Source organism: Falco peregrinus, chromosome 9, assembly GCF_023634155.1.
Source record: "Falco peregrinus isolate bFalPer1 chromosome 9, bFalPer1.pri, whole genome shotgun sequence".
Lineage (NCBI taxonomy): Eukaryota > Metazoa > Chordata > Aves > Falconiformes > Falconidae > Falco > Falco peregrinus.
In genome coordinates, this window is record NC_073729.1 from 33,459,629 (window position 1) to 33,485,244 (window position 25,616).

Below are 25,616 nucleotides of genomic sequence, written 5' to 3' on the forward strand. Positions count from 1 at the left end.
AGCTCAGCTACAGTTACTGCTCAGCTTTGAGGTGTTCAAACTGAAGCCACAGCTCTGCAAGAGTTAAAGGAGATCCCTGAGCATCAAATTGTGCTGTCACTATGTTTCAATTCAATGTGCCATCCAGTGGACTCCACCATGGATAGTTACAACTGTAAATGTTTTCAAAGAAATTATTAACCCAGTGATCTCATACAGATATTTCCTTTCCTGTCACCCCAGTTCTCCTATTGTCTGTGTAATAATTATGTCTTCAGAAATGTAAATAACGTCAGGATGGGGGCTGCTTTCCCCTCGTTAGCAGGAAATAAAAGTTGTTCTAAATAAACCTGTCCAACAGCAGGTCAAGATGGCTCTTTGTCTCTTGAGACGTTTCTTGATTCTGGGCCCAGAATGGAAGATTTCACTCAGTCAGCGGCCAAGGGCACTGCAGATGACCCAGAGCTGTGCTACTGAAGGCACCAGGTCCAGCACCAGTGATTCAATACCAGGTCAGAAATACAGTGGCATGTAAACATATATTAAGGCCTCCTTGCACCTGAACAATTCCTTGATAGTCTGCAGTAGATACCGTCTCATTTTTCCTCAGGTGACCATGTTTCAGGATGGTAGGTTTCAGTATACATGGAAATTAATCCATACTTGCACTGAATCCTTACATTCTCCCTGTTCAGTTTTTACAGTTCCAGCACTATGACAGTATTGCTAACCGCCCAGCACGATGGGAAGCATCAAGGGGATGTTGAAGGAGATCAGGGAAGCTGTGACAGCACCAAGGGCACTAATGAGCAATCTGTTACTCTTCTGCAGGCAGGCAGCTGTCACAGTGAGACACAAGCCGTTCTTCTGCTTCACAGCACAGCTGGACAGAGAACCCACAAAAGAAAAAACAACCCAAGTAGGCCTGGTTCAAATTGTGTTTGTAAACCTGTGCTGTAACAACTAACGCACTTGAAGCCATTAGGACTTACTTGCTCCAAGGAAAGGAAATATAAAAAACAAAGCAGCTTCCTAAAGTAGTAGGTAAACATGACAGCAAAAATAATTACAATTCTGTTAAGTGGCATAAAAGTCATATGCAAACACTAGATTGGATACTCCCAATAAAATGAAAAGACCTATCAAAAAACACTTTGGAAAGACCTAAGTCTGTATGAAGAACAGCTGGGTGAGGGCAGCTATTTGAAATAAAAGGGAGTCCTTTGGAAGTTCAGTTGGCATCGAAGTGAGGAAACAAATTCTCCAGACTCTGGGAGGTTAAATATAAAAACAAATAAACCAAACCAGAAAACATCTGAGGAATAAGAGGCCAAAAGAATAAACCCCACCTTTCCTAATGCATAGCCAAGGAGATAGAAAAATCAATAGCAACACACACAGCTTAGAGGAGATACATCACAGTAACGCTCCATGGTTTTTGCATCTGCGCTCTCCATGGATAACATGTCAGGGCTCTACGGGCACAGGGAAATACTGTCCTAGCAAGAAGCATTTTTTCAGTAGAAAAAATTAGTTATAAACCAAAGCTGGTAAGTGAGCAAGAACAAAATATCAGGCTCAAAAAACGTCACCAGGGTGAAAATGAATTTCAGGGTAAAATACTACAAATAGTAGTTTAACTATTTCTTGCTTAAAACTTTAGTCCCAGAGGATTCACATGCAGCATGAGATCAGGTTTTTGAAGGAGTGCAGAGGAGGTCAAAGGAATAGTTCATTAAACCTCTACACACCCAGTATAATGTTCACAATGAACAAACGGGTAGGAACTACTACAAAGAACAGAAACAGTGAGCTAAGTGTGAATTACTGCAGTGGGGAAGAAGCAAGACAGCTTTATAAAGTGGAGTCATGTCTCACACATGTGAAGTTCTTTGGAGGATTTGGCTCCACAACCTTTATCCACATGCTTGCTGGTTGATATAATTTTCTTGGATCTCCAAAAGACAATTGATAAAGTTCCATTGCCAAAAGGCCTTTAAAGAAACGAGTCTGACATAGGACAAACAGGAGCCAACACATAGATGCAGGGGAGGGAGCAACTCTTAAGTTTCCCACGCGGAAGCTGCTCATCAGGAAGAGATTTTGGCCTTTGGTTATCAGCACATCCTTCAATAAAGCCCAAATTTGCTGCTTCACCACTGCTTAGTGATCTTGGAGGTAGTTCATAGAGAAGTTAGAGTTCAAGTAACTCAAACATAGCCACATGGCAACCAGCAGATTCCTGGCATTCGGTTTCATAGAGGAAGAGAGGCAATAACCTCAGTCAAACCCATACTAGGAATGAAAAGTTTCCTTCCAGGGGCTGGAAAGAAAGTCAAGTCACTCATGGGACCCACCACACTTGCCAAGGCCAGACACAGCCAGGCATGCCAAAACCACAGCTGGCTCCTGGCAAGGGCCAGGCCCCGAGGGCTCCTCCTGCCTGAGCCCTGGTGGCCCACAGCAGCCCAGCACGGCACAGAGGGCACGGAGACAACAGCCGTTAGCGGAGAAATGCAGATGACAGCATCGCACAAGGGACAGGCAGGAGTGGGAAGTCCCCCCAGTAAGCACAACCCTCCAGCAAAGGACATGAAAGAACAGGAAGCTTCACACACAGCAATGACTCACACACAGAATTATCCACCAGAAAAAGCTCTTTCCATTCTCATGTGAGCCCAACTTGCAATCACAGCCTCTGAGACAGCCAAAAAACCAAACTTTAGGACCATTCTTTCCTCTTTATTCACACGTCTTTTAGGATGAGGAGAGGGCATCTGGGGAAAGGCAGAACAGTATTTTCTTCTTCCTCTTTTTCTAAAGGAAATTCAAATGTCCTGGGAGAAAAAGGGGGGAGGATCCAGGGAGGAAAGCATTTTCTGGATTCATATGAAAAGCACTCAAGTAGCATGAACACAACGATGAAAATCAGATTTTAAAAAAAGTATAACTGGCACCCTTTTGACTCAATATAAAAAAAAACCCAAAACCCGAAAATTGCTTCTGCCTTCCATCTTCTGGTCTTTCAGTTAGTTATTCAATTCTGTTCTGAAGGCATTTGCTTTGTTTTTCCACATTTCTTCCTTTCTTCTGGTACTAGTGTGTCCTGGAAAGAAAAATCCAAAAAGTTAACTCTTCCAGGCAACAAAGCACTTCCTTACACAGTAAAGGTGTCCCCAGACCCCTCATTCTTTGTCAAGGGAAGCTTGTCAGAGCGATAAAACCAGTACTGCAATGGAATGGAGGACTGATTTCAAGGAGAATGGAAATGGTCAGACAAAATGAAGGTTAATTTCTGGTGCAAAAGGGATGAATGAGCCTTGTAAGTTACAGAACTGAACAAAAAATTGGTTGAATGCAAAGCTTGCAGGTGCTTTAACCACCCTTCTTTAAACAGGGCCAATCTATCTGCTTGGAATCAGCTGGTCCATGTACAAACAAAAGATCTTCATATCCCCAAGATGAAGTAGTCTAACATGGGCACAGCAGACCCATCTTTTTGAGGTCCTTTTGCCTTCAACATGCCAGACACAGGCATAGCCACGGATGCTGAGTACCTGACAGTCAGCCCTAGGACGGTAATGATACACTGGCATATCTGGGGCATCAGAAAACCCAGCAATACGGAAAAACACTTGTGCCTGCACATGCAGCAAAAACTAACTTACAGTTAGTTTGTGGACAATTTATTTGCAAGATCTTCCAGAGTTACTCACAGCCCATGGGGAATTAAGGAGTTAAAATATGAGGCCGAGAAACAGAAAACATGCAAGCTCTAGAGAATACACTGATGAGGCATTTGGTAACAGGCCACTAAAGCCAAAAATGACTGGCCCAAGCTAAGGTATAAAGAAGTGTCCAGGGTCCAGAACAGTACCAGCAAACACAGCCGGGATGCAGCCAGCATTCATCTGCTAGAACAAACAACAGCCATCTCCAGTTCCTCTCCCGTTACCTGTCGTAGCTTGTTCTGTGCTCAGATAACTCAAAACACTCCAGGGAGAGAAGAGATTAACAGGGTGTTTCTCTATGGGACGTGATGCCAAATTCTCCATAGGTAATTTTCATGAAACCATTCTCCATACTATCTGATCTGCAGACAGAAGCTTGTATCACAGCGCACATCGTTTCTGTGACACAGCCACCCACGCCGGTTTTGTTTTGCACCACAAAAACTGAGCTCCATTCAATGCACCGTGTGTGTGTGTGCCTGGTGCACTGATTATGAACATGAGAGCAAGCAGACGCTCATGAGATGTACCAGTGCAAGCATGCTATACAATGATTTCAGTCTCTTTACAAGACTTGTCCCAGATGCTCTGTCCCTTCCCCAAAATAAAACAGTGCACTGAGTGAGAAATGAAGCCACACACACACATTCAGGATTGGGCAGCATGCAGAGCCGCAGGCAGTCCTGCCTCCCACGCCACAGTAGATATAGCAAACTGGGACCTTACCTGCTCAGAGTGAAAGGAAACAAAGGACTTTCACTGGTAAATGGTAATGGAGACCTATTAGACAATTGTATTGAATGGGGGGGGGGGCTGGGTGCTGCTGCTGCCTGAGCCATCATGACCAGTTCAGTCTAACAGGAGGATGAACCCTCAAATGGGTCATGTTCTCAGCTGAATGAGGTGGTGCTGACCTGGCTCTGCTGCACACAGAGCTCTTGCCACCCCAGGCAAGGATGTCATTCAGCAGTCAGAGTGCCTGGAAGCTGAATAACCAGAATACTGCAGATGGGAATAGGGAGTACCAATAGCAGGACAGGAACAGCCCAGATATCAGCCATCTTCATCGTGTTCTCCTCCAGCTGACATTACTAATAACTTATTTACAGCAACAATACTGCTTAAACTAGGTTTATTTCATCACCTGATAGCTGCTTGATGCTTAAGACAGCATATTCACATACACACATATTATCATACAGACTACAAATGATTACGGAAATCAAACAAAAGCAATTTAGTCTCAGAGGATACATACTGCTAATATGCAAACCCAGCTGTAGCCAAGGACACCCAAGGACTGATTTAAAGCCCAGTAAGTGATGTCAAAAGGAAGCAGCTTCAGCTCAGGTATCTTTTCATACAAGGAGTGATGTAGTGAAATGAAACAGGCAGCGTGCCCAGGAAATGCATTCCAAAAAGGCCCTTACTTCTAGAAGAGCTGGTCACTAGCAAAACCCCCTTTTACCGCAGCGTTCTATACTTTGCCAACCTACTGCTTTGCTCTGCAGCGATCCTGCCAAAAGGAGAGAGGAAGAAAGGTTCAGAGAAGATGGGAAGGAGGAAAGCAGCCCTGCTCCAGGAACCAGAGCCAGTGACAGAACTGCAAAAAGCAAAACCAGGCCTTCTGGTAACTTCTGTAAAGAGACGGTTTATACGGTCCCCTTCCCACACCTGCCAGCAGTCTCCACAGTGGAACAGCAGCTTTGCCTCAAAGTGCAATTTAGTTAATTATCACTGCACTTCAACATCTGAGACAAGCTAGCAGCGCGTTAACAAAAAGATGTCTTTTTGAACTTAAAATCATGTACAAAGGGTTTAACTTTAGCTGAAGGTAGAAGTTTTACTTTCAAATTTGTCATTGTAGTTGCAGCTTCATGTCATTTACAGTGGAAAAGCACACAGACACCCCCTGCAGTGTTTTGAAGTAGGAACCAACCGCCTGCATTTATGTGCTAACAGAAGCCCTGGTTGAGCAAAGACACTTAGAAGTAAGCTTCATTGTACCACTGTATTATTTTTCCCCAAATCTGTATCCTAGGTAATCTGTAATTAATAACGATTGTATCGTTACTCTTTAAATTAAACAGGAAATATTATTGGATGTCATAACAGCCCCGTTGGCAACAAAATCCCAGTAGGAACTGTTATGCTAACAAGAGAAAGTGCCACAGTGGAGAGGGCTGGACATCCAAGACAGCAAGGCTGAGAAAGCTGGGAGGATAGTAGGGAAAGGGTTAATTACCACAATGCTCCTCCCTGCCACAGCCATGCAAGCAGAGTTGTTTTAAAGACAACAAATCAATGCCAAACACCTGAAAATTAGATTCTTGTGGTTTGTTTTTCTTACAGCTTTTATCCTGGTTTTAATACAGTGTAATCAAACAAGTGAGAACCCAGGGTTATCTATGCAAATCGGTATGTAAGGATAAACAACAGCTAGTGGCTCAAAAAGGGGAAAGTAAGAAAAGCACAGGTCTGATGGCAAAGCAGGTCACTAAGATCATCTTCAAAGACAAACTCTACATTATACAAAAGAGCTAAACCTGAAGTCTCACATGGAAACCCCGTGTGGCAGAAATGAAGGAGAGGGAACGGTTTGACCTCTAATTAATGCACTGTGTGGGAAGCTTGGGTCAGCAAGCCTGCAGGCTGTCTAAGCCAGGGCACATTCACAAGACGCTGCGTGGCCAAAGACACAAGTGTGAAGAATCAGTACAGTGCCAGTACAGAAACGAATGTTGTATCCCTAACATTTACCAGAATTTTCCCTGGTTTTGCTTGAGTGTGTTTCCCTTTGCAGCTGCCAACCTCTGATAAGCATCTGCTTCCCTTTTGTCTATAAACTCCCTTTAAGGTAGGGGAAGACAGCAGTAAGATACCACTGCCTTACCTTGCTCCTCCTAAAACTTATCTCACAAGCACAGCTACAGAAGAGTTTGGCCTCCTCTGCATTTACGGCTTTCATTACATAACAATATTGTAAGAGCTTGATATATTGTGTAGTAAAGCAAATTTGTCAGTGAATGCATCTCGCCAAATGTAGACTTCCCCACGTCGAAGTGCACATACTTCCACTCTTTGCTTTCTCTGTGTGTGCCTGATGGCTTCAGCCAGCGGGCCATTCTCTCTGAAGGAGCTGTACCTCAGTGAGGGCACCGCATGGCCCTAGTCAGTTCAAGCCCTTATTCTGAAAACAGGCACTAAAGTGGGACCAAGCAGCCCATCCCCACACCCAAGAACCAACAGCAGTGTTCATTACTGTATCAGTTACTGACACACAGTAACATCAGTGTGATCTCCTCCCCGCTGATTTTAAAAGCAGCTCCCACCAACACATCCACCCCTGGCCTACCGCTTTACTGCTTTCTGAGCCAGCATCCTGTTGCCTGCGAGGAATGTGATGCCACCCAAAATGGCCAAGTACTTCAGAGTCTGGAACATGTTGAGCTGAGTCCAGTAGACATACATGAGTCCTAACATTGCTGTGAAAAAAGACAAGAGTCCATGGCTGAAATTGCATTTCAAAGACTCATCATGTGTTATCCTCAGAACAGCTGCTGTGTTGCACTGCCAGGCCTAAGCATTTGGTTTGTATCTCAGCTCTGAAGCTTGGAAATGGCAGATCTAAAGACTAGGCATTACTGCCAGGGGAAGAAGGCATCTGGGTCTCCATACTGGAGAAAAATGTGACACCGATGGCTTGCAGCCAACCCTCTTGTGGCAGAATTATGGACATATTATAGACATTAAGGGCTATCAAAAGGAGGAGAATACTTTTGATTTCAGTAGAGGATGTTAACCTTTGCACATCTGTAGGAGCTTACAGCTTCATGAAACTTCCAAGGAAACTAGCTTGGATTAAGCAACACACTGTCATTTTGGAAACAGTAGATCCAACATTCTCCCAGCCCGCTATGTTTTTGAAATTCTACCAAGACAGTAAATAACTCTGCAACCAAGGGCACAATAAAATTGATGAAAAAATAATATTGGTCCAGCCAAAGAACAAGAGCTTTCATGGGAACAGCTTTAAAGAAAAGATGTAGTCTTTCACTGTAGATGGCAGTCCTGCAGGTTTCAATCCTCCCAGAAACTCCCTGCTTACAAAGGATAAACATGCAATAAAGAAAAGGTGACCTCTGGAAATAAGAAGTTCTACTAAGTACAGATAAATGGTGTGAGAGAGGAGCCCAGATAATGACAGCTGTTATAAGCTGATGGCCAAAAAGGGTTTATTGCCGTATTAACAATCATGAAAAGCAGGAAGGCAGATGAAAACAAGAGAACAAATGTTATGCTATTATGTCATTACAGTTAATAGACCACAAGCCCATTAACCACCAAGGCTCTCATCTGTAACTCCCAGGTGAGAAGGTCAAACAAAGCAGAAAGCCTCTGACACTTACCAGCATGTCCCATGTGAAAAACAATGGTGCTGGGAGCAAAGCTGAAGTTGGAAATGTTGGCACCTATCTTTATCCACTAAAAGAAAAAGAAACAAAACCTGAGTTACGACAGCCTTGTAAACATAAGCTTTTATTTTAAACTTCAGTATCTTTCAAGTCTGTTTGCTTTAAGTTCTTCAATGAATACAGTGTGTTCTCTACAAAAGCACTTGTTTGCTACTGCAGGAGGACAGAGCAGTAATTTCTACGACTAGTAGAACTAGTAGCACTGTCGAGCTCCTTTAGTGAAAATTTCTCCTGCTGCTTCCATTTGCCCAAATGCAGTTCCTCAATTATCTTTCTTAAACTGACAGGAGGATACTGCTCCAAATCTACATTTCTCAGAAAAAATAAACATTGCTATTTCTATCCATCTGAATTCATTTCAATTAAAAAGACATAAAAGCCAAGGTTCTAGTTTTGGACTTGGCAGAACAGCTATAGATACAAGATGTTTGCTCATAAAACCAATTTCAGTTTCTAAAGTACAAAAGAGAAAGGCATATAGGATGGGAAACAAGAGCAGCACCAATAAGATCTTTCATTAAAGTGTCACCAACACATATACTGTGAACTTCAGAGGCCAGTGGACACAACTATCTGAACGCCAGCTTTCAGTGAGACTAGCTAATGGGAAATTACTGCCAAGCAAATAAGGGATCAGTTTCATCCTCCCAATAAGGAGTAATATAACTTACCTAAATGAGAGTTTTGTATTGCATTAGGTTCAAAACACTGATCTGATGATACAGTGAGTAGCAGTAGATGTTTCAACTACAGACATACAAATACTAATTATGTCCATAAATGGGAATCAATCTGATAGGATTAAGTAACACATTTTGTGATGGACATACCAAGGGCAAGGCAGAAGCAATGCTTTCTTACTGTGGAAGTCTAATGTTAGTTATAACTTAATCTGCCTACTGTTATTCAACATCCCTAGCAGAAGCACACTGGAGAAACTCACAAACTCACCCCACCTACTTCCACTTGGCAGCAGTGTTTTTCTGTTTTGACCATAAACTGAAAAAATAAACAATTTAGGAAAGAGACAAGACCAGATCAACTCTCTGCACTGACATTTGCTAGCTACAACTCCAGCACTGCTGTGCTAGTCATAGTTAACCAAGTTTTAGTAAGAAGTTTAGCTGGCCAACCTCCTAGGTGACTTTGGACTGTACAGAAAAAAATTTTCTTCTTCTGTGGCCCAGTTCACTCACCAGAATGAGCAGCAAAAGCAGGGGAGAGAGAATGAGTGCTGTGAAAGTGTTTGATACCACAGTGGGAGGCCTCTTCTCGGGTTCCCTGAAGAGGTGCTGCAAACAAACAAAACCAACTCATAAGCAGGAGCATTCCAACAGAGCAGCTTCTCACCTCCCCAGAGGACCAGCTGCAGCCCTGGTGCTGTTCCCAGGCACTATTTTGGATGGTAAGCATTCCTCTTAAGGCAAAGATTGACTCTTTAAAGTACTGTCCAGTCCAGCCTCTGCACATTTGACCTCTTGTACAGTTAACTTTTCCTTGCACTCACAGAAGCACTTATTAGCTTGTCGATGAGCACAGATGGCTGGAATGGAGCAAGTTAAATCTTCACAAGCAGAGAGCTTTCTGTGGTGCTTACCTAGTCAAATTTTCATATTTGAATCTTCACAGTGACACCAGTTGCTCTCTCACAGGTAGGACAAACAGCTTATTTATATACTCCAGGACTGCAACAAATTTCTTCCCGTTAAGCACTTACTCTGGTTTTCATTTAATTATATTACTTGCAGAGTGTTACTTTTTTTTAAATTGTATGACTTGCAAAAACCAATTATGATCAGAACAAATTATACTAGTAGGACTAGCTCCCCATCTCTGCATGTAATTTTTCTTTTTGACTGTACCTGGATTTCAGGTTTGGGAACAAACAGGTCCTTGGACTGGACTGTGGATGGCGCATCCTCTTCTGGGAATGTGATCACAACATCAGCCTGAAAAGAAATCATGCAGCTTTATGAAGTTTGGTCTTAATGTATTAAAAGTTTTATAAAACCTATTACATTACTGTGGCCTATTTCCATATTTGTCGATCTATGACTGACATGATTTTTAAATGAAATTACAAAAAAGCCACCAGACTTTTCAAGGGGCAATTTCTCCTAAACACACAGTAATGCTATTCACCCATCACTAAGAATTGGAGTTATTTCCAGCATAGCAAGCACAGAAGGCTAAACCTTGAAGTGCTTGCTTTGAAATTACAAGCAAACCCATAAACACTCTGAAGTTTTTCTTCCACCACATAAACACTCTGAAGTTTCTCTTCCACCACATGATAAAATGAATACTCATTTCTTTCTTGCTTTAATGCTTACTTAAAAACTTAAAATGAACAGCAAACCTCAGAGCCCATAAATGGACAAAAGGTTTCTGGTTCACTACAAAGAACAAAACATTTGAGCCTTTTCTTTCCAAGCCTGTACCATACACTCCTGTTAGACTGCCAGTAATCTCAAAACCACATCACCACGCTTCCAGCTACATACCACATTCCACAGGATAGGATTTTCAAGCGTGGCATCTCCAATTATCAAGTAAAGAGTGTAGGTACCAGAGGCAGAGTCAAATTCAGTCTTTCTTTCAGAGGTATCCAGCTCAAACTTGTACACATTCTTGCTGTCTGGTTCTGCAACAAACACTACCTCCTGGCCAGTCTTTTGGTTGTGAAGTCGGACAAAAGTCTGAAAGGAAAGATTATAACGTCTCCAGAATATCTCATAGCATGTTTACAAATGCCAGTGAAATGAGAGATTTACCCCCACATCAAAAAGCACAACATTAACTGAAGTTGGGAGTATAAACTAGGAGCCTGAGTGTCTAGATACCTGCAAATTAGCAAAGTTCTGTATCTCTCTGAGTAACTACATTAACAAAGGACCAAGACCATCCAGTGGCCCACTTGGGGTACAGGGCAATATATTGAATGTTACTCAGCTGGATGTATCTGACAGCATGAAATAGGGACATATGCATGTATGGCTTTTGTTGTGTTGTGTTATGTTGTCCACGCCCCCCCCCCCCCCCCCCCCTTTTTTTTCCCTATTTTATACAGGAAAAATAAAACTACAAAAAATTTCTACATTCAAGACTTCTTCAGCAAACAATCTATACAATATACAAAATCCGAACTGTGGTTCTGCAGTGCAGGCTCTCTGCACCCATTTTGTTGAGTTAAGTAAGACATAGTATCAGAGCCAGAAGAGGCTTCATTTAACATACAGCCAAAACAAATGAACTGAATCCACTTCCCATCTACCAAGATCAGCCATCTTTCACAGTTCATGACAGAAACATATGGCTTCTCAAAACCTATCAAATCTTTTCAAAAGCAACTGTCACCTCAGATACTTCCAAGATGGAACATCTTTGTGAAACAGCAATGACAAAAATTTGTCCTAACCTGGTGAGGGATAAGTTCAGCTCCACTGTTCACATCTATCAGCTGGAAGGATAAAGCAAAATTCTGATGGCTGTCAGCAGTGAAGGAGCCCTTGGCTTTGGCTGGGTAAGCTACCCTAGGAGGAAAAAAAACAAACAGAATTGAGGCGATCTTCCAAGAGAAGGCCTGGTGTTTAAAGAAACAGAGGCATGCAAGACTCTCTAGCAGCACTGCAGTCTACTCAGCATATATGAGCTATTTTATCAAAAAGTCAGGTGAACTAAGATTTCTTTCTCTTTCCCCCCAAATTTAATGAAAATAAATGAATGGCATTTTTGTAGTAGGATTTTTGTGAGCTACATACCTTGCCTGTTTTCAAGTAAAACCGTTGTTTGTTGTAAGGTTCAAAGGAACACTGGAAGGTTTTGTTAATACTACACCCCCACATTCCACTTAGCCAATGCTATACTACAATCAAAGGTGCGAAGGAAGCAGAATGGAAAAAACAGGCACTCAAACTTCAGCACAGGAAGGCTGTACCAACACAGAGGGGCTTCAGCGAGGCTGTGCAACCTAAGTTAAATTCCACACATTACGTTCTAACTGATGTCAGTTAAAAAACCGATTACATGAAGTACACATAGCAATGGTACAGCCACACCTCCCAAATACAGCACACGTGCTGCTTTAGAGCGTCTCTGTGGAAGCCCAATAATACCAGAAACACTTTTTAAACTTGCTTTCACTATGGAGATGCCAATAGAGGAACAGAAGACTCAGGTTGCCTGGCTTCTGTTAGTACTTATTTCAGTATTAAGGAAAACCACCTATACAAATAATCAGTATTCTCCCAATGAACACACAGGTTTAAGAGAAACAGCATGGATATAACTCTGTAGTTATTTCAATACAAGATTCCTCTGGTTTAGCTGAAGCAGTTAAAGCTCAGAAGACCTCCAGTCTAGAGCCAGAGTTGCCCCTTAAAGGATCACACATACTGAGTTGTTTTACCTGGTTGTTTTTGGTGCGATGCTCTGATCCTTATCCACGGTAGAAAGATCTACATTAGTAATCCCAACTTCTGTGGAAACTTTTACTTTCAGCTGCAACAAAAAACAACAGAAAATTACTCAAAATACTCTGCCTATACTAATTACAATCATGTTCACTGCAAAAGCTTTAGCTCTTCTGTCCCCTTCCAGAGTTTCACACTAAGCAAAAGACAGAACCTGACCAGAAGGATTTACAGCACTTTACCTTCTGGCAAAGCCCCTGCATCGGTCACTAACCCAAACCCATCCCTTTCCTCCCTGCACAAGCAGCCAGCTCTGAAGACACAAGCTTCTCAGTCATGCTGGAGTTTGCTGCCCTTTGGAGAACTGTTTTTAGTGAAACAGTCCAGCTATCTAGATCCAACTATTTTCCTTTTGAACCAGCAGAAACTAGCTGTTAAAACATTACATCACATATGATACAACTTAAAACTGCACGTGCATATGTACTTCTGCTTACTGGATAGCAATTTGAGATGAGAGAGGTCTCTGGACAGCAACCAGTTATGCCTTTGTTGGCTCCTGAAGCCTAACAGGTTTCGGCTGATTTTATTACCAGCAGGCAAAAGTCAAAGCATTCCTGCAGACCTGCACTTTGTTCGGCAAGCTTTCCTTTGGAGTCACAGCATTCATCACTTGGTGCAGGGCAGCCAGTAAGGCCCTGCCATTTATCACACTCCTTTGTGCTAAGCGCAATATAAACCCCAAGCAGAGAAATGACTTCCTGCCCTCTCCCCAGTCCCAAACCACAGACCATCTAGGCAGTGAACCTCGGTGGGTTTGACTGATTTCAATCCTTCTCTCAAACACAAGCAGTTACTGCAGTCTGTGGTTTTTAATTAGCACATTTGTTCTCACAGCTTACAAATGCTCCCCTGGAGAATTAAAGTTTCATTGCCAAGATATTTTTCATCATATACTACGATTTGTTATTACAGGTTTGCTCATGTGAACCAGACCCACACCCTCACCCTGAAAAATAATTCACAGGGAACCTGTGGGAGAAATATGTAAAAACATAAACCAAACTATTCAGGTCAGACTTCAAACACAACAATCTTGGCAGTTCCTGTACAAGAAGTGTAATTTAAGATAGAGGTTACCTCTGAAAATCGATCCATTAACATGTAGACTATTTTTTATTAAAGCCTTAGTTTGTTCCAAGATGGGAGCAAAGAAAGGTGGATTAATGAAATATTAAACTTATGTGAAAGCAACTCGGAGCTGCTGCACACAGCCCCTCCAGCTGAACAGTACACAAACATCTCTCAAATATTTTAATGCCAGGAAATGTAGTCTCTGCCGGAGTAATAACCCACTGGTTTAGCTCATTACTGTCAAAACGATGGTGCATTAAGGACAATTAATGCTAATAACGGTAAGGAAAAAAAAGCAGTTCCCCCAGCAGTCCTCCCCCGTAACAATGTGTCTTATTAGAAGCGATTCGCACAAAGCTGCCCCAGCGTTAATACATTCCTAACCGGTACCTCTGTGTGCCAGCAGCAAGCTTAAGCAGGACCAATCAATCCCCTTTTGACGCTCCTAAGTGCCATTACTGATACAATGACAACATCAATTTGATACACAGAATAAAGGTCAGCAGTTGTAAAATAAATGTCCACTCCAAGCTGACCATGACGGAAGACTTCAAAAGCTAATCTTTTCTTTAAACAGGAGACTGAGGGCAAAAACTAACCCTGGGAATAGACATTATTGGAGAAGAGCATTCTCAGCTGTTGACACTGGGGTGACTATATGAATAGTCACAGAGGTCACGTTCTTCCCACTGTAACAAATCTGAGGAAGGTAAAAAACTCTTTTATAAAGAAGAGTTATATATACTTAACTTTTCTTCAGAAAGCTGTGGTATAACAGCTTTTGCCACCAAAAAATGGGGTTATGTATGCATGAAATGAAGACTTCATGTGCATTTGCTTTGGTCACTGTTTCTCCACTACAAAAGCATCACCATATACGCAGTTAGGAGATGCCAAGATGACCCCCCTGACTCTTTCCTAGCGTCCTAGAGCTTATACAAACCGACAACAAATGCTCATCTTCCATACATCAGGCAATCACCAGACAACTGCTAGCCAAGCCTTGAGATTTACAGACTCCAATCTTGAATGCTCTGAAGAACTAACATTCTTAGAAACTGTTTTTGCATAGCTGCTTTGGGCTGCTATATAAACACTTCCACTGTTAGCTTTTGTTCATACGCTGTCAGATCAGCATCGAAGTGATAAATCAGTTTTGGAATTTACACAAGTCTCTTTTGATCATATACCAATCTGGTTATTTGCCATACTCCCGAGTCAAAATTCATTGCACTACAGAAAAATACGTGATAAAAATGCTGTACAACTGGCAACATCCTTAACAGGTATAAATAAAAAGCTGTTTCAGTGAATAGTCACAGAATTAAAACGCCATCAAAAAGCATACCCACCTCAACTTTGTTAGCAATAAATCGCTTATCTCCATCAACGCTGATAGAGAAATCATAATATCCACTTGCAGGTTTCACATTCATGAAGTTCAGCTCAAAGACATCTCTATAACAAAAAAAGGTGTTAAGCACCCTCTAGGACACTAACAGCAGCCTATAAACAGGTAACACCTTGCTACCAAGAAGTTTCCAAATACGCCAGATTAAACAGGCTGACAGACAAATGGAGCACAAAACTCATATTGCCAAGTGCAGCAGAAAAAGAATTCTTCAAAATTCCCCTGAAGTCAGAAGAGCATTGCAATTTCCCATTCCCAATCAAAAGAAGAAAAAACAGAAATTCACCATCACTACTAAATGTGATGCTCAGTCACCTGTTACCAACAAAACACAACTACAGCATTGAGTTCTCCATCATACAAACAACTCTCTGGTGGAAGAACACATAAGGAAAGTAAGTCCAACACTATTTAAACAACAGTCATTTGCCTTATGAACTGTAAAAATTAAGATTATTTTCTTACCCCGACAGAGTAAATGCTGTCTGTTGAAGGACAGTGGCTTTGCTAGATGCAGACTTGGCATAGTCGAGCTTCACAGAAGCTTGAGTCAGTGGCTGGGACATAACATTGGTCACTTGTAGCTACAAGAGAAAAACAAGAACTTCCATGAATCCATTGTCCCAGAAGGAATGCAGCGGCACAGATGACTTGCTATCCCTCTCTCTGTATTACGCAACAGGAATTTTCCCCTGCCCAGCATGCCAGACTCACCTAGTTCTTTCTAACATAACTGGAAAAGCTACAGTTTGTAATTAGCAGAGCTGACTTCCACGCAGTGCCTTCTCGAGGTGCTGTCTGGTAAACCCTGGGTAAGCAGAAGCTCCTAAGAATCACTTTATAAAAGCACTAAACCCCCGGATCTACTAGAACCTGACTCCTGGAGCTAAACACAAAAGACATCACCTTATACATTCAGTCAGCCCAGACCTATGTTACTAAAGACTGAGCCAAGAGATGAGTTAAGATTTGGGGCTAAGGACTCACCCTGAGTACGGGCTGATGGTGAGAGACAGCTGCAGGTCCATCAGGGACAACAATGACAGGCAAGTGGTAGTGGTTCCGGGATAAAGAACCTGCAGCACAAGCAACGCTGAAAGCCTCCGAGAGTGTCTCAAAGTTTTTCTTGCTAAAAATTGCATTCATTAACTGGATAATTTGATCCTGAAAGAGGAAAATCAAATCACATATAAGCACCAGCAGCTTCCCACAACACTGCAAACTGGCTCAGTTATAATGTTATTAATAAAAACATCATTCTGATGTTTAAAAGACTGTTTAATTTCCCATTTGCTTTAAAAGTATTTCAAGTTACGAGGTAACCCAAAATTAGCTGCTTTTTGAATGTCACATTAGCATTCTTATTCTTGGCTGGGTGGTTTCAACCACAATCACTGTAATTGTGCTACAAACTTCCAAAAACAGAATTTGGATCTCCTGCTTCTAACTATGTGTTTCAGAATGGAAGATGCCGTCAGTTCAACTACCCAGACTTCATGCAGCTGCAAAAAGACAAATCTGGCTTTAGGAGCCATGCAGTTGTCTTCATCCAGTGGAGGAGGACTAGGCTGGATGCCCTGGCTACCTGCCAAGCTGGGAAGGCCACAGAGTGATGATGCAAAGCATCCTAATGGCTCTGGAAAGAGCCAGTCTAGGCCCATGCCGGCTTATCCCCTTAGGCTCAGCAGTGTCCTCAAGCTAAGAGGATTAGCTTTAAAGCAGTACCACCAGGAGCACAGAGCCAGCTCTGGCTCTGGGATGTGCCAAAGCTAATTTGTTCTCTCCAAAGTAGGAGTGGGACCATGTCCCCCAACCGGTTTTGCAGTCTGACTATGTAGAGTTAGTGCATCTGCAGCACACTCCGCAGGGTATGTATGCCATGTTAGATAGATTACTCCATCATTCCCTGCTAGTCTGGAAAACAGAAGCATTGGTAACCTGTACTTTGATCCAAGCAAGGATTGTGGGCTAAATTCTAATCAGAAATGAGAATAATCAAAGACAATCCCAAATAAAGCAATAGCATACACCTACAAAGAATGCTTTTAAATGAAATCCTCTGCATCTCAAATTTTCACCCTACTACTTGTATTAATGAGCACCAACATACATCACAACTAGAGAAAGCATCCAGACAGATGCTACAAAACTTCTTAGTGCAAATCCTGCAGTGTTTTTCATTTATATTGAGGGCATGGCATAGCTCCAGAGCCTAATCAGCAACTGACACTCATTCAAATGGTGGGGGGGAAGGGAGCTATTTTTTCAAATACTGTATGTTAATTTTTAAAGAGAGTTTTGTGGCATTCTGGAGGCACTCTCACCATTCACAAGAGGTAAAGCTTTAAGACCCAACAACAGCACTTCTGACAGAACAATTCTGAAACAACACTAAACAATTTTCCTTAATTGGTCTTTTTTTTAAACATCATTTGGATGCTGACAGTTTGAATTGTGTGTAGCAGAATCACCACCTCAAAAATGACAGCAAAATTACTTTGCATTAGTCTGTTTGGCAGCAGCATGGAAGAGAGCCAGGAACGAACTCAGATGTCTTACACTGGCTTCTGTCTCAACCCTGCCACTTTGGCTTGTGCTTCAAGGAGCTGCCATTCTCAATCAAAAGTACATCTACCTCAGTTAACTCGTTGTGGGGAAAAAAAATTACCGAGTGCACAGCCTGCAATAATGATTTCTAGCTTAATCAAGCTCAAAAGGAATTTCCAACAGTTTTTATTTTAAACAAGTTTTTGCATCTGGATTCCTGTAGGCGTATGGTACTAATATTGGCCCTCTTTCAGGCACCCCAAACTAGGGTGCCTGCATTTCCTCACAGGTAAATAACATTTGCAAAACACTTTGAAATACTGGAAAGTGCTAGACAAGTGCCAAATACCAGAGCAAACTCTGAAACAAGACTTTTTTTTCACACAGCTTGTCTCAATAAACAAAGAAAAACTAGGCTGCACATGCAATTTCCTTCTGTACATTTGAAAAAGGAAGAAACAAACCAAATTCAGCCTGTGAGCTCGAAGGTGGAATTTCCTCTAGACTCTGTTACTTAGCATTCCCTCTGACATGTCCCTTTGCACTGAGTGTGCTCATTTTTTCCAGTAGACATACTAACCAGTTATACTGGCCTCTTGCGCTGTGCAACAATGACCAGGCTGATCCTTTTTGTGAGCTAGTGTGCAAGGGAGGAAAAGGCAGATACAGACCTCCTTCATTGCTGGCTCTGTACCCACATGGTCTGACAGCTTATAGGCAGCAGCAACAAACAGTGCAGTAGTCTCAATTCCTTCTTCAAACTGCAGATAAACTCCACCCAAGTCATCCAGACGAGCAACAAGATCCTGACAGAAAGTTATTAAAATGTAAATTGCAGAAGTTTACTGTGTTTAAAACACAGAAGTTTACTGTCAGGTCTGTAATCAACAGTATCTGTCTGAGATCACCGATGTATTTTGTAAGTTGTTTAGAAACAGGAAGAAAAAGAAACCTTCAGCATTTAGTGGATTTAATGGTATTTAAAAGTCATGACTTTCTGTGTTTCAGGCCACTATGAAACAGTTAAAAAGCCCAGAAGAAATATCTGCTAGGAAGGAAGAGCCAAGCCAACCCACATTATGCAGGCAAGAAATTAGCCAGGCTGGTTTTTCATTTTGTGTTTCACATCAATACATCTGTTAGACCTCTGTAGTACTAAAAAATTCCTGAATAATTAGAGAGCATAGCATGTTCCTACCTCTATCTCCTCAACAATGCCACTTAGATCTGCCTGCTGGGACAAGTAAGATGCCGTCTCCAAAGCCTGGATGGTTCTTAAACAAAAACAAACAAAACAACCGTATGATTTTTCCTTCCTTAAAAGCCAAACATAATTTAAATCAAAGCTACTACAGTTCCTATTCTGAATGAAGTGTAAAACAGCTGTTACTGCATTCAGTTGACTCAAGACAATGAATCTGAAGTGATTTAGTGGAAACTTAGAATTCATTACAGAGTGCCACCTTAGCTGCATCAATGCTGCAATAAACTCAGAGATTCAAAGGCAGAGAAGAAACCAAACTTTGATCCCTGCACAGCACAGATCCCCAGACTTGCTACTGAGGTTTCCACAAATCCATTCTTTTCATCAAAAAGCAAGTTTTAGTTTCGCTTTCTTCCCCAGCTTTTAAGGAATGCTCTGTTCTCTCATTTCACAGTAAAACTACTTAATTCTTTGGTGATAAATACCAAGATTCCTTCTGCTTACTGCTGTGTTTTTTCCATCTCACAACACAGGCATCCCAACCTAGAAACAGGGCTGAGGAGGAGCATCAAGTCTACTGCAACCATACACAACACAGAACCATGGCTGAGAATAAAGTCAAAAATCTGTTGTGATTTTTTTAAAAGAGGAGGCTTCTTTGGGGCATGTTCTCTTTACAGACCATTACCATAACTAAACTGAATACACAAGCCCATTTGCAAAATCACACAGAAAATAGCCCCAAACCGTATTTTTCATTCACCCAGAGGGACAATAATGAACTGGACGGATACATCAAATGAAAACACAGCACCTACTCTACTACATCTATATGCAAAAAACCGTTACAATACTCTTTACTCCAAAATCCAACTACCTAGAGGATAAGCATGCAACAGTGAATCACTTCCATCTGAAAGACTTACGCCAGCACATTTTCTTCTTTGCCAAGACGAGCAGTAAGAGCGCTGAGTGCTTCCTGAGATGCCAAAGGAAGGCCAAAGCCACTCAGGGCCCCAACAGCATGGAAGATCTGGGTGATGGAGGAATCCTCACTGACAGCTGCAAGCAGCAGCTCCCTGGTCTCATTTGAAATGGTAACCTGAGGAAGAACACAGGGAACATGTTGATTCACACTTGTAAAAACAAGGCCTTCTAGTCACCACTGGTTTCTTCCTGAAGCAATACGCTTGACTGGTGAACTTATGAAGAAAAGCCATTTATCATTAACTTTTAGTTTAATTAATTAAATCCCTAAGTTTTGCTGTCAATTATCATATAGTCAGGATAATCCACGGTTTAGATTTATCACAGTAACCTGCTACTGATTTTCATCTGGCATCACATCATTGTGCAGCAGCTGGTGGTACCGATGAAAAACAGGGCTTGGATAACCCACCCACAGTTCAGCAAGGCTAGCCTGCATTTGTACTATCGCAGTGTTCCAGCAAAGGGTTTACATCCAAACAGTTTATCATCCACCCAAAGAGTTTTTAATTGACACAGCTGCTGTGAATTCTAATTAAATGTGCTGGCTCTTTTCTTCTTAGCCACCAATATTTAATCAAGAAACATCCCTTCAGAATTACTCTGGGCCAAATACTTGCTTCATGTATCTTTACAGTTTGCCTTGTACAGAGTAATCCCAGACACTTCAGAAGTTATTTACATATGACACAACAGAGTACAACCTGCTAAAAGAAAGCAAAAGTAGAAGTTATGCATAAAATAAACCCAAGAAAAATATCAAGGTAAATATTTCCTTGGTAACGTCTGTCTGTGGAGCTCAGGGCTCCAAACTCACCTCACAGCCAGACAGGGCCTGGATGGACTGTGCAGCATAGAAGAGGGAATCAACACTGCTGGAGTCCACATGAGATTTGATAAAATTGCACGCAGCCTGTGAAGAAACAGAAGTTAACTTACAGCAACAGTCTTGACTTAAGGCACTGGGAGGAGATTTAATGATACTCCAAGACAATTTCATGTACACTAGTGTTCATTTTTATACTGAAAACAAGCAAACAAAATCCCTAGTAATATTTGTGACAGAGCAGAGCCTAGAACCCTCCAGATCCTACTTTGCTAAGTGCTGCACAAGGTGGCTCCTGCTAAAAGACATAAGTGATTTTCACATAAACTCTACTTCAATGAGAATTCAAATTTAAATTGAGTATAATTATAGAACCTATAAAAATAAAAATCCCTTGGGTATACTTAATAGGGAAAATCTCCAAGGACAGTGAACAGATGAATAGAAATTCTGAGGGCAAGTTTCCCTCCCAGCTGTGTATCAGTCATTAATGGTTGCAAAATATAAAATTTCAAAGCATACAGAAAGACAAGTCAGGTAAGGAGCTACCGTATGAAGGCAAGCAATGAGACTGCTCATTAATCTGTAGCCAGCTTATTATTAACTGACAGCTAGCTAGATAGATCATTAAGATTTCATTTCAACCAGAAAATAATGAAGATTTCAATTGCTCATACATAAATCACTGCTTTTTGAGCACGTGGATCATAGGCCTTTACAAGTAGGACAGGATTTTCATGCTACAGTTATCTAGGAATACAGATATACATTCAAGTGCTATGCCTAGCTATTATTTTTATTACCTCTACCTTTTAAAGTCTCACCCCATGAAGAGGAATACTGTCCAGAAAAAAAAGTCTCATCACAAACCTTCAAAGAACAAATAAACAATTACTGTTTACCTGCAAAGCAAAGGGTGTATTACCATTGGCAACACTAGGAACTATTAAAAACCCCGGACATGCTGAGATAAATGGAAGCAGCAATTCTCAGCCTAGCTCGCAGATGACCAGTAACCAGCCACAACAAGGTGTCCAGTGTAGTGAACCGCAGCATCTTCAGGACTCTCACAGTTACGAGTTTGTGGTGCAAATGCACAAGACTCAAAGAGAAACTAAGTCAAAAGGGTTTAGAACCACGGAACTAGCTGAATTTGAGGAAAGAACAAACACATGTTTTACAGCTGATGTGCATAGGTAAGCATGCATGCGCACATAAGCAGGCATGCCTATGTAAACAGGTTGTTACAAAGACAGCCTGCAACATTTGAACTAGAAATGCCTAAAGGCATGAAAGGGCAGTAAGCATCATGCTGATACCACAAGCTTTTGTTTCTAGTCTGCACAGAAGGGTACATATTTATATACAAAACCAGCAAGGTCACATGACTGGGCTGAATTTGATGTTGGAAGCGAAACAAAGCAATGAAAACTCTATTTAACAGGATGGTGAAGCAAACATGCCACAGGCAGGTTTGGGGGTTTTTTTTGGTGGTTTTTTTTTGCCTTTTTTTTTTTTTTTTTTTTTTCACAAAACAGTGAAACAAATTGGTAACTACAGCAATATCTGAACAGTCTACGGAGCGGCAAGCCCTGAAACCACCGTGTAAAGGCTCTAAGTGTGCGGGAGCACACAGCAGTCCCCGCTCTGACAAAGATGCGGTTTATTCAAACAGCACACCCCAAGGACTGTCAGTAATTACTAACGATTCGCTCCGCTACTTGCTAAGGACATCACACATGTGCGCTTTACATTTCCTCAGCGTGCAGCCGAAGCGCAGCTCATAGATAAACTCATTTCGCCTCGTCTTTCGCCGCTGCGCTGCGCCGCGCCGACAGCTGCCAGCGCTCTAGCCCCTGCGCGGGGCCTGGGGCGCCCAGGGCAGCCCGCGGCGGGGCGCGGGCCGCGGAGCGGCCCTCCCAGGCCCTCGGCCGCTCACCTTTTCGTCCGCCACCCGCACCCCCAGGCTGCCGAGGCCCACGATGGAGTAGAAGGCGGCCTGCACGTCGGCGAAGGGCCGCTCCAGCGCCGCCCGCAGCCGGGCCAGGTCGCGGGCGGTGAGGCGGTGGCTGGGGGCCAGGGCCTGGGCACCGGCGAGGAGGAGGAGGCTGAGAGCCGCCGCCACACGCAGCCGCGGGCCTGCGGAGAGACAAGCGAGTTACCCCGCGGCCCTTCCCAGCCGCGTCGCCCTCCCCAGCCCCCTCCCCGCCCGGCCCGCGCCTCACCCGGCGCCGCCATGATGCCGCCCACCACCTGGGCCACGGCGCCGCTTCCGCCCCGGGCCCCGCCCCCCGGCCCGCCCCATCGCGCCCGCGCCACGGGGAGGCGGCGGGGACGGCGTATTTTGCGAGGGGGCTTGAGCCCCACGGACGCCCGGTGGAGACACGGCGAAAAACTGTGAGAAAGCGCAAATGGCAGGGGGCTGGCGCGAGGCGGCCAGGGACCGGGCGGCGGCGGGGTCGCCTCAGAAGAGGCAGCGGCAGCTCCCCTGGGCGGCGGCAGTGGTACGGGCCTCCCGGCGGCCCTCGGCGGCGGGCGGGGGCGGCCCCTGGCGAGGATGTGGGCTGCGCTGATTGGCCGAGCCGTCTGCGGCGCTCAGCGCGCCGGGGCGCCTTAAAGGGGAAGCGGCGTGAAGGTGGGCCGCGTGCAGTGCCCTTGTTAGCTTAAGGGTTTGTTAATTTATGTTAACGTTATGTTATGCCTGTCATTTTATATCATGCTTCCGTGCCATGGCATGATGTGCTGTGTCACACTGTGTGATGCCATGCCATGGTGTGCTGTGCTGTGTTGTGCCACGTCACGTTGTATGATGCCGCACCATGCCATGATGTGCTGTGTCACCTTGTATGACACTGTGCCATGCCATGGTGTGTCATGCAACCTCCTGCCGTGCTGGTTCCTGTTGCCCTGTGCCATGCTGCATGCCATACCGTGCTGCGTCATGCCATACCGTGCTGTCGTGCGACACCAGCCCCTGCCTTCTGGAGCTCCTGCACCAGTGCACCATTTCCCGCTGTCCCACCAGCTCCAGGTGTCTTGGCACCTTCCCTGCAGCTGTGCTGGGAAGGCGCTTGCCTACCCCAGCGAAGGGCAGTGGTCTCCTGGGGCATCTGCAAACCCCCAAATGCCCTGGGACTCATTGGACCTGCCAGTGAGCAGTGTGGGGCTGCTGATACGCTGGGATACCGTTACCCCTGCCACCCCCGAGTGACTGGCAGTGGGTGCCAGCCTCTCCCATCACCTCTGCTGTAATCACCTGCTCTTAATTGCAGCTGAGCGCCACAGTCAGCCTCTGGCAAAGCCTCTGGTTCCTTGGCTGCTGCTCCCCAAAAAGCTTTCTCTTCCCAGCAATACAGGGGCATAAAGGGCAGTGTCCGGCTGCACGCTTCCCGGTGGGATGGGCCAGCTCTGACAGCCTGGACCGGGCATTTCTCATGAGCTTCATCGGTGGGACGCCGGGACCGGTGCCATTGCTCCTGTGTGGGGTCAGTGGGGAGGGGGCAGCTCCCCGGGGCAGCAGCAGTGTCAGGAAGGGACCTGACAAGTGAACAAGTCTGTGCAACGCTGCTCCATCATATTCCTTGATGGAGGCGTGCAAGCTTTAAGGGATTGTTTCAGCAATCCCTGCTTCAGGGGAGCCTTATTTTCATCACTTCATTTCTTACCCCTTGTTTTTCCCTAAGTACCAAATAAAAAAAGAGACAAAAAAGCAAGTGTAAGGTTAAGCCCCAGCTCTGCTGTGCGAAATGCAAACCTGTCAGTTAACCAAGCTGGATTTCCCTCTGGGAATAAACAGCCCCGTCTGTTTGCCCCACGTTGATTATTGCAGGTGACTCTTGGGAATGGCCACAACCACGCCAGCGGGGACCTCAGGCTCCTGCAGTGGAGCAATGCACGCATCCATGTGCCAGCCCCTGGGGACGGACATGTGGGCCTCCAGGTCCCTGTCCCATGGGGGACACAGCAAGCTGCCTGTGACAGACACCCGTCCCGCTGCTCACTGCCCTCCTGGAAGGCCCCAAAATTTGGGGAAAAGGGCTGTGCTTCCTCCTGCAGAGGGCACTGGGAACGTGCTTTTTGCTTTCCAGGGAAGATCCCCTGGAGCCGATGCAGCTCCCGCTCACCCGCCATCCCCTCGCCTCTGCACTCCCTGGGTTTAGGGGCATTTGGTGCAGCGTGGACAAGGCTTTTGGCCTCGCTGGGGGAATGAGAGGGCTGGAGAGCTTCTAAATGTGGAAAGCCACCACCGAGAAGGCAGCCTGCTCCCCACTCTGCCAGCCACCCTTGCTTCTCCCTCTGCACTGGAGCCGCGATGTGGTACTGGCTCCTCTTTGGGTGGCACCAAGGTGTGGCTGGCACAGATTTGTGGTGGTTTGTAAAGCCCAGCCGAGACACGCTGCCCATCAGCTCTGTTTCAACAGTGCCAAACCACCAATCTCACCTAAATCTCCAATTACTGAGCCTGAACATGTTTGACCGCCTCAACACAGAAGATGCTCATGACACGGATGGGTACCTGTGGGAGGATACAGGTACTATCTATCACAGATGGGCATGATAGGATGAGGATACAGGCATGCATCTGTGCCGAGGGCATCTCCCACGCTGGGGATGCCCCCCTTGCACTGGGTTACTCCTCCCCCGTTTTCCCATGGGAGATGTAGCTCCCCTGAAGCATGTTGCAAAATCCTGTCACTGTAGCTTTCCTGAGGAAAGGAAAAAATGATCGGCAGCAGAATGTCTGATTTTGATATTCTGACCCAGAAATGGCCTTGCCTCGTTGGGTTTGCATCATTTAACATTTTGCAGTAACCAAATGACACATTTCGGCCAGCTGCGATGGCATTTCCTGTCCCATTGCCCTTCCTGGGGAGAAACTGGGCTGAGGGGAAGGTTTTTTCCCAGGACTG

General features: G+C 44.2%; 1 protein-coding gene across 2 annotated transcripts; it reads right to left on the minus strand.

Moving 5' to 3' along the window:
* Positions 1-2,700: 2,700 nt before the first annotated feature.
* Positions 2,701-23,075, minus strand: RPN2 (ribophorin II). Of its 2 annotated transcripts, none has more exons than XM_055813702.1 (17): positions 22,932-23,074; positions 22,646-22,845; positions 20,698-20,793; positions 19,820-19,995; positions 18,888-18,963; positions 18,361-18,495; positions 16,130-16,306; positions 15,608-15,726; positions 15,084-15,189; positions 12,594-12,685; positions 11,604-11,718; positions 10,690-10,884; positions 10,048-10,134; positions 9,382-9,477; positions 8,120-8,195; positions 7,066-7,195; positions 2,701-3,085 (listed from the first exon to the last, which is right to left on the minus strand). In XM_055813702.1, the coding sequence occupies exons 1-17, from the start codon at positions 22,942-22,944 to the stop codon at positions 3,076-3,078; spliced, it is 1,899 nt and encodes a 632-aa protein (XP_055669677.1). In that variant the 5' UTR covers positions 22,945-23,074; the 3' UTR covers positions 2,701-3,075. The 2 variants fall into 2 exon arrangements, with proteins under 2 accessions (XP_055669677.1, XP_055669676.1); XM_055813701.1 differs by having other exon boundaries at positions 2,988-5,226; positions 22,932-23,075.
* Between the last annotated feature and the right edge of the window lie 2,541 nt (positions 23,076-25,616).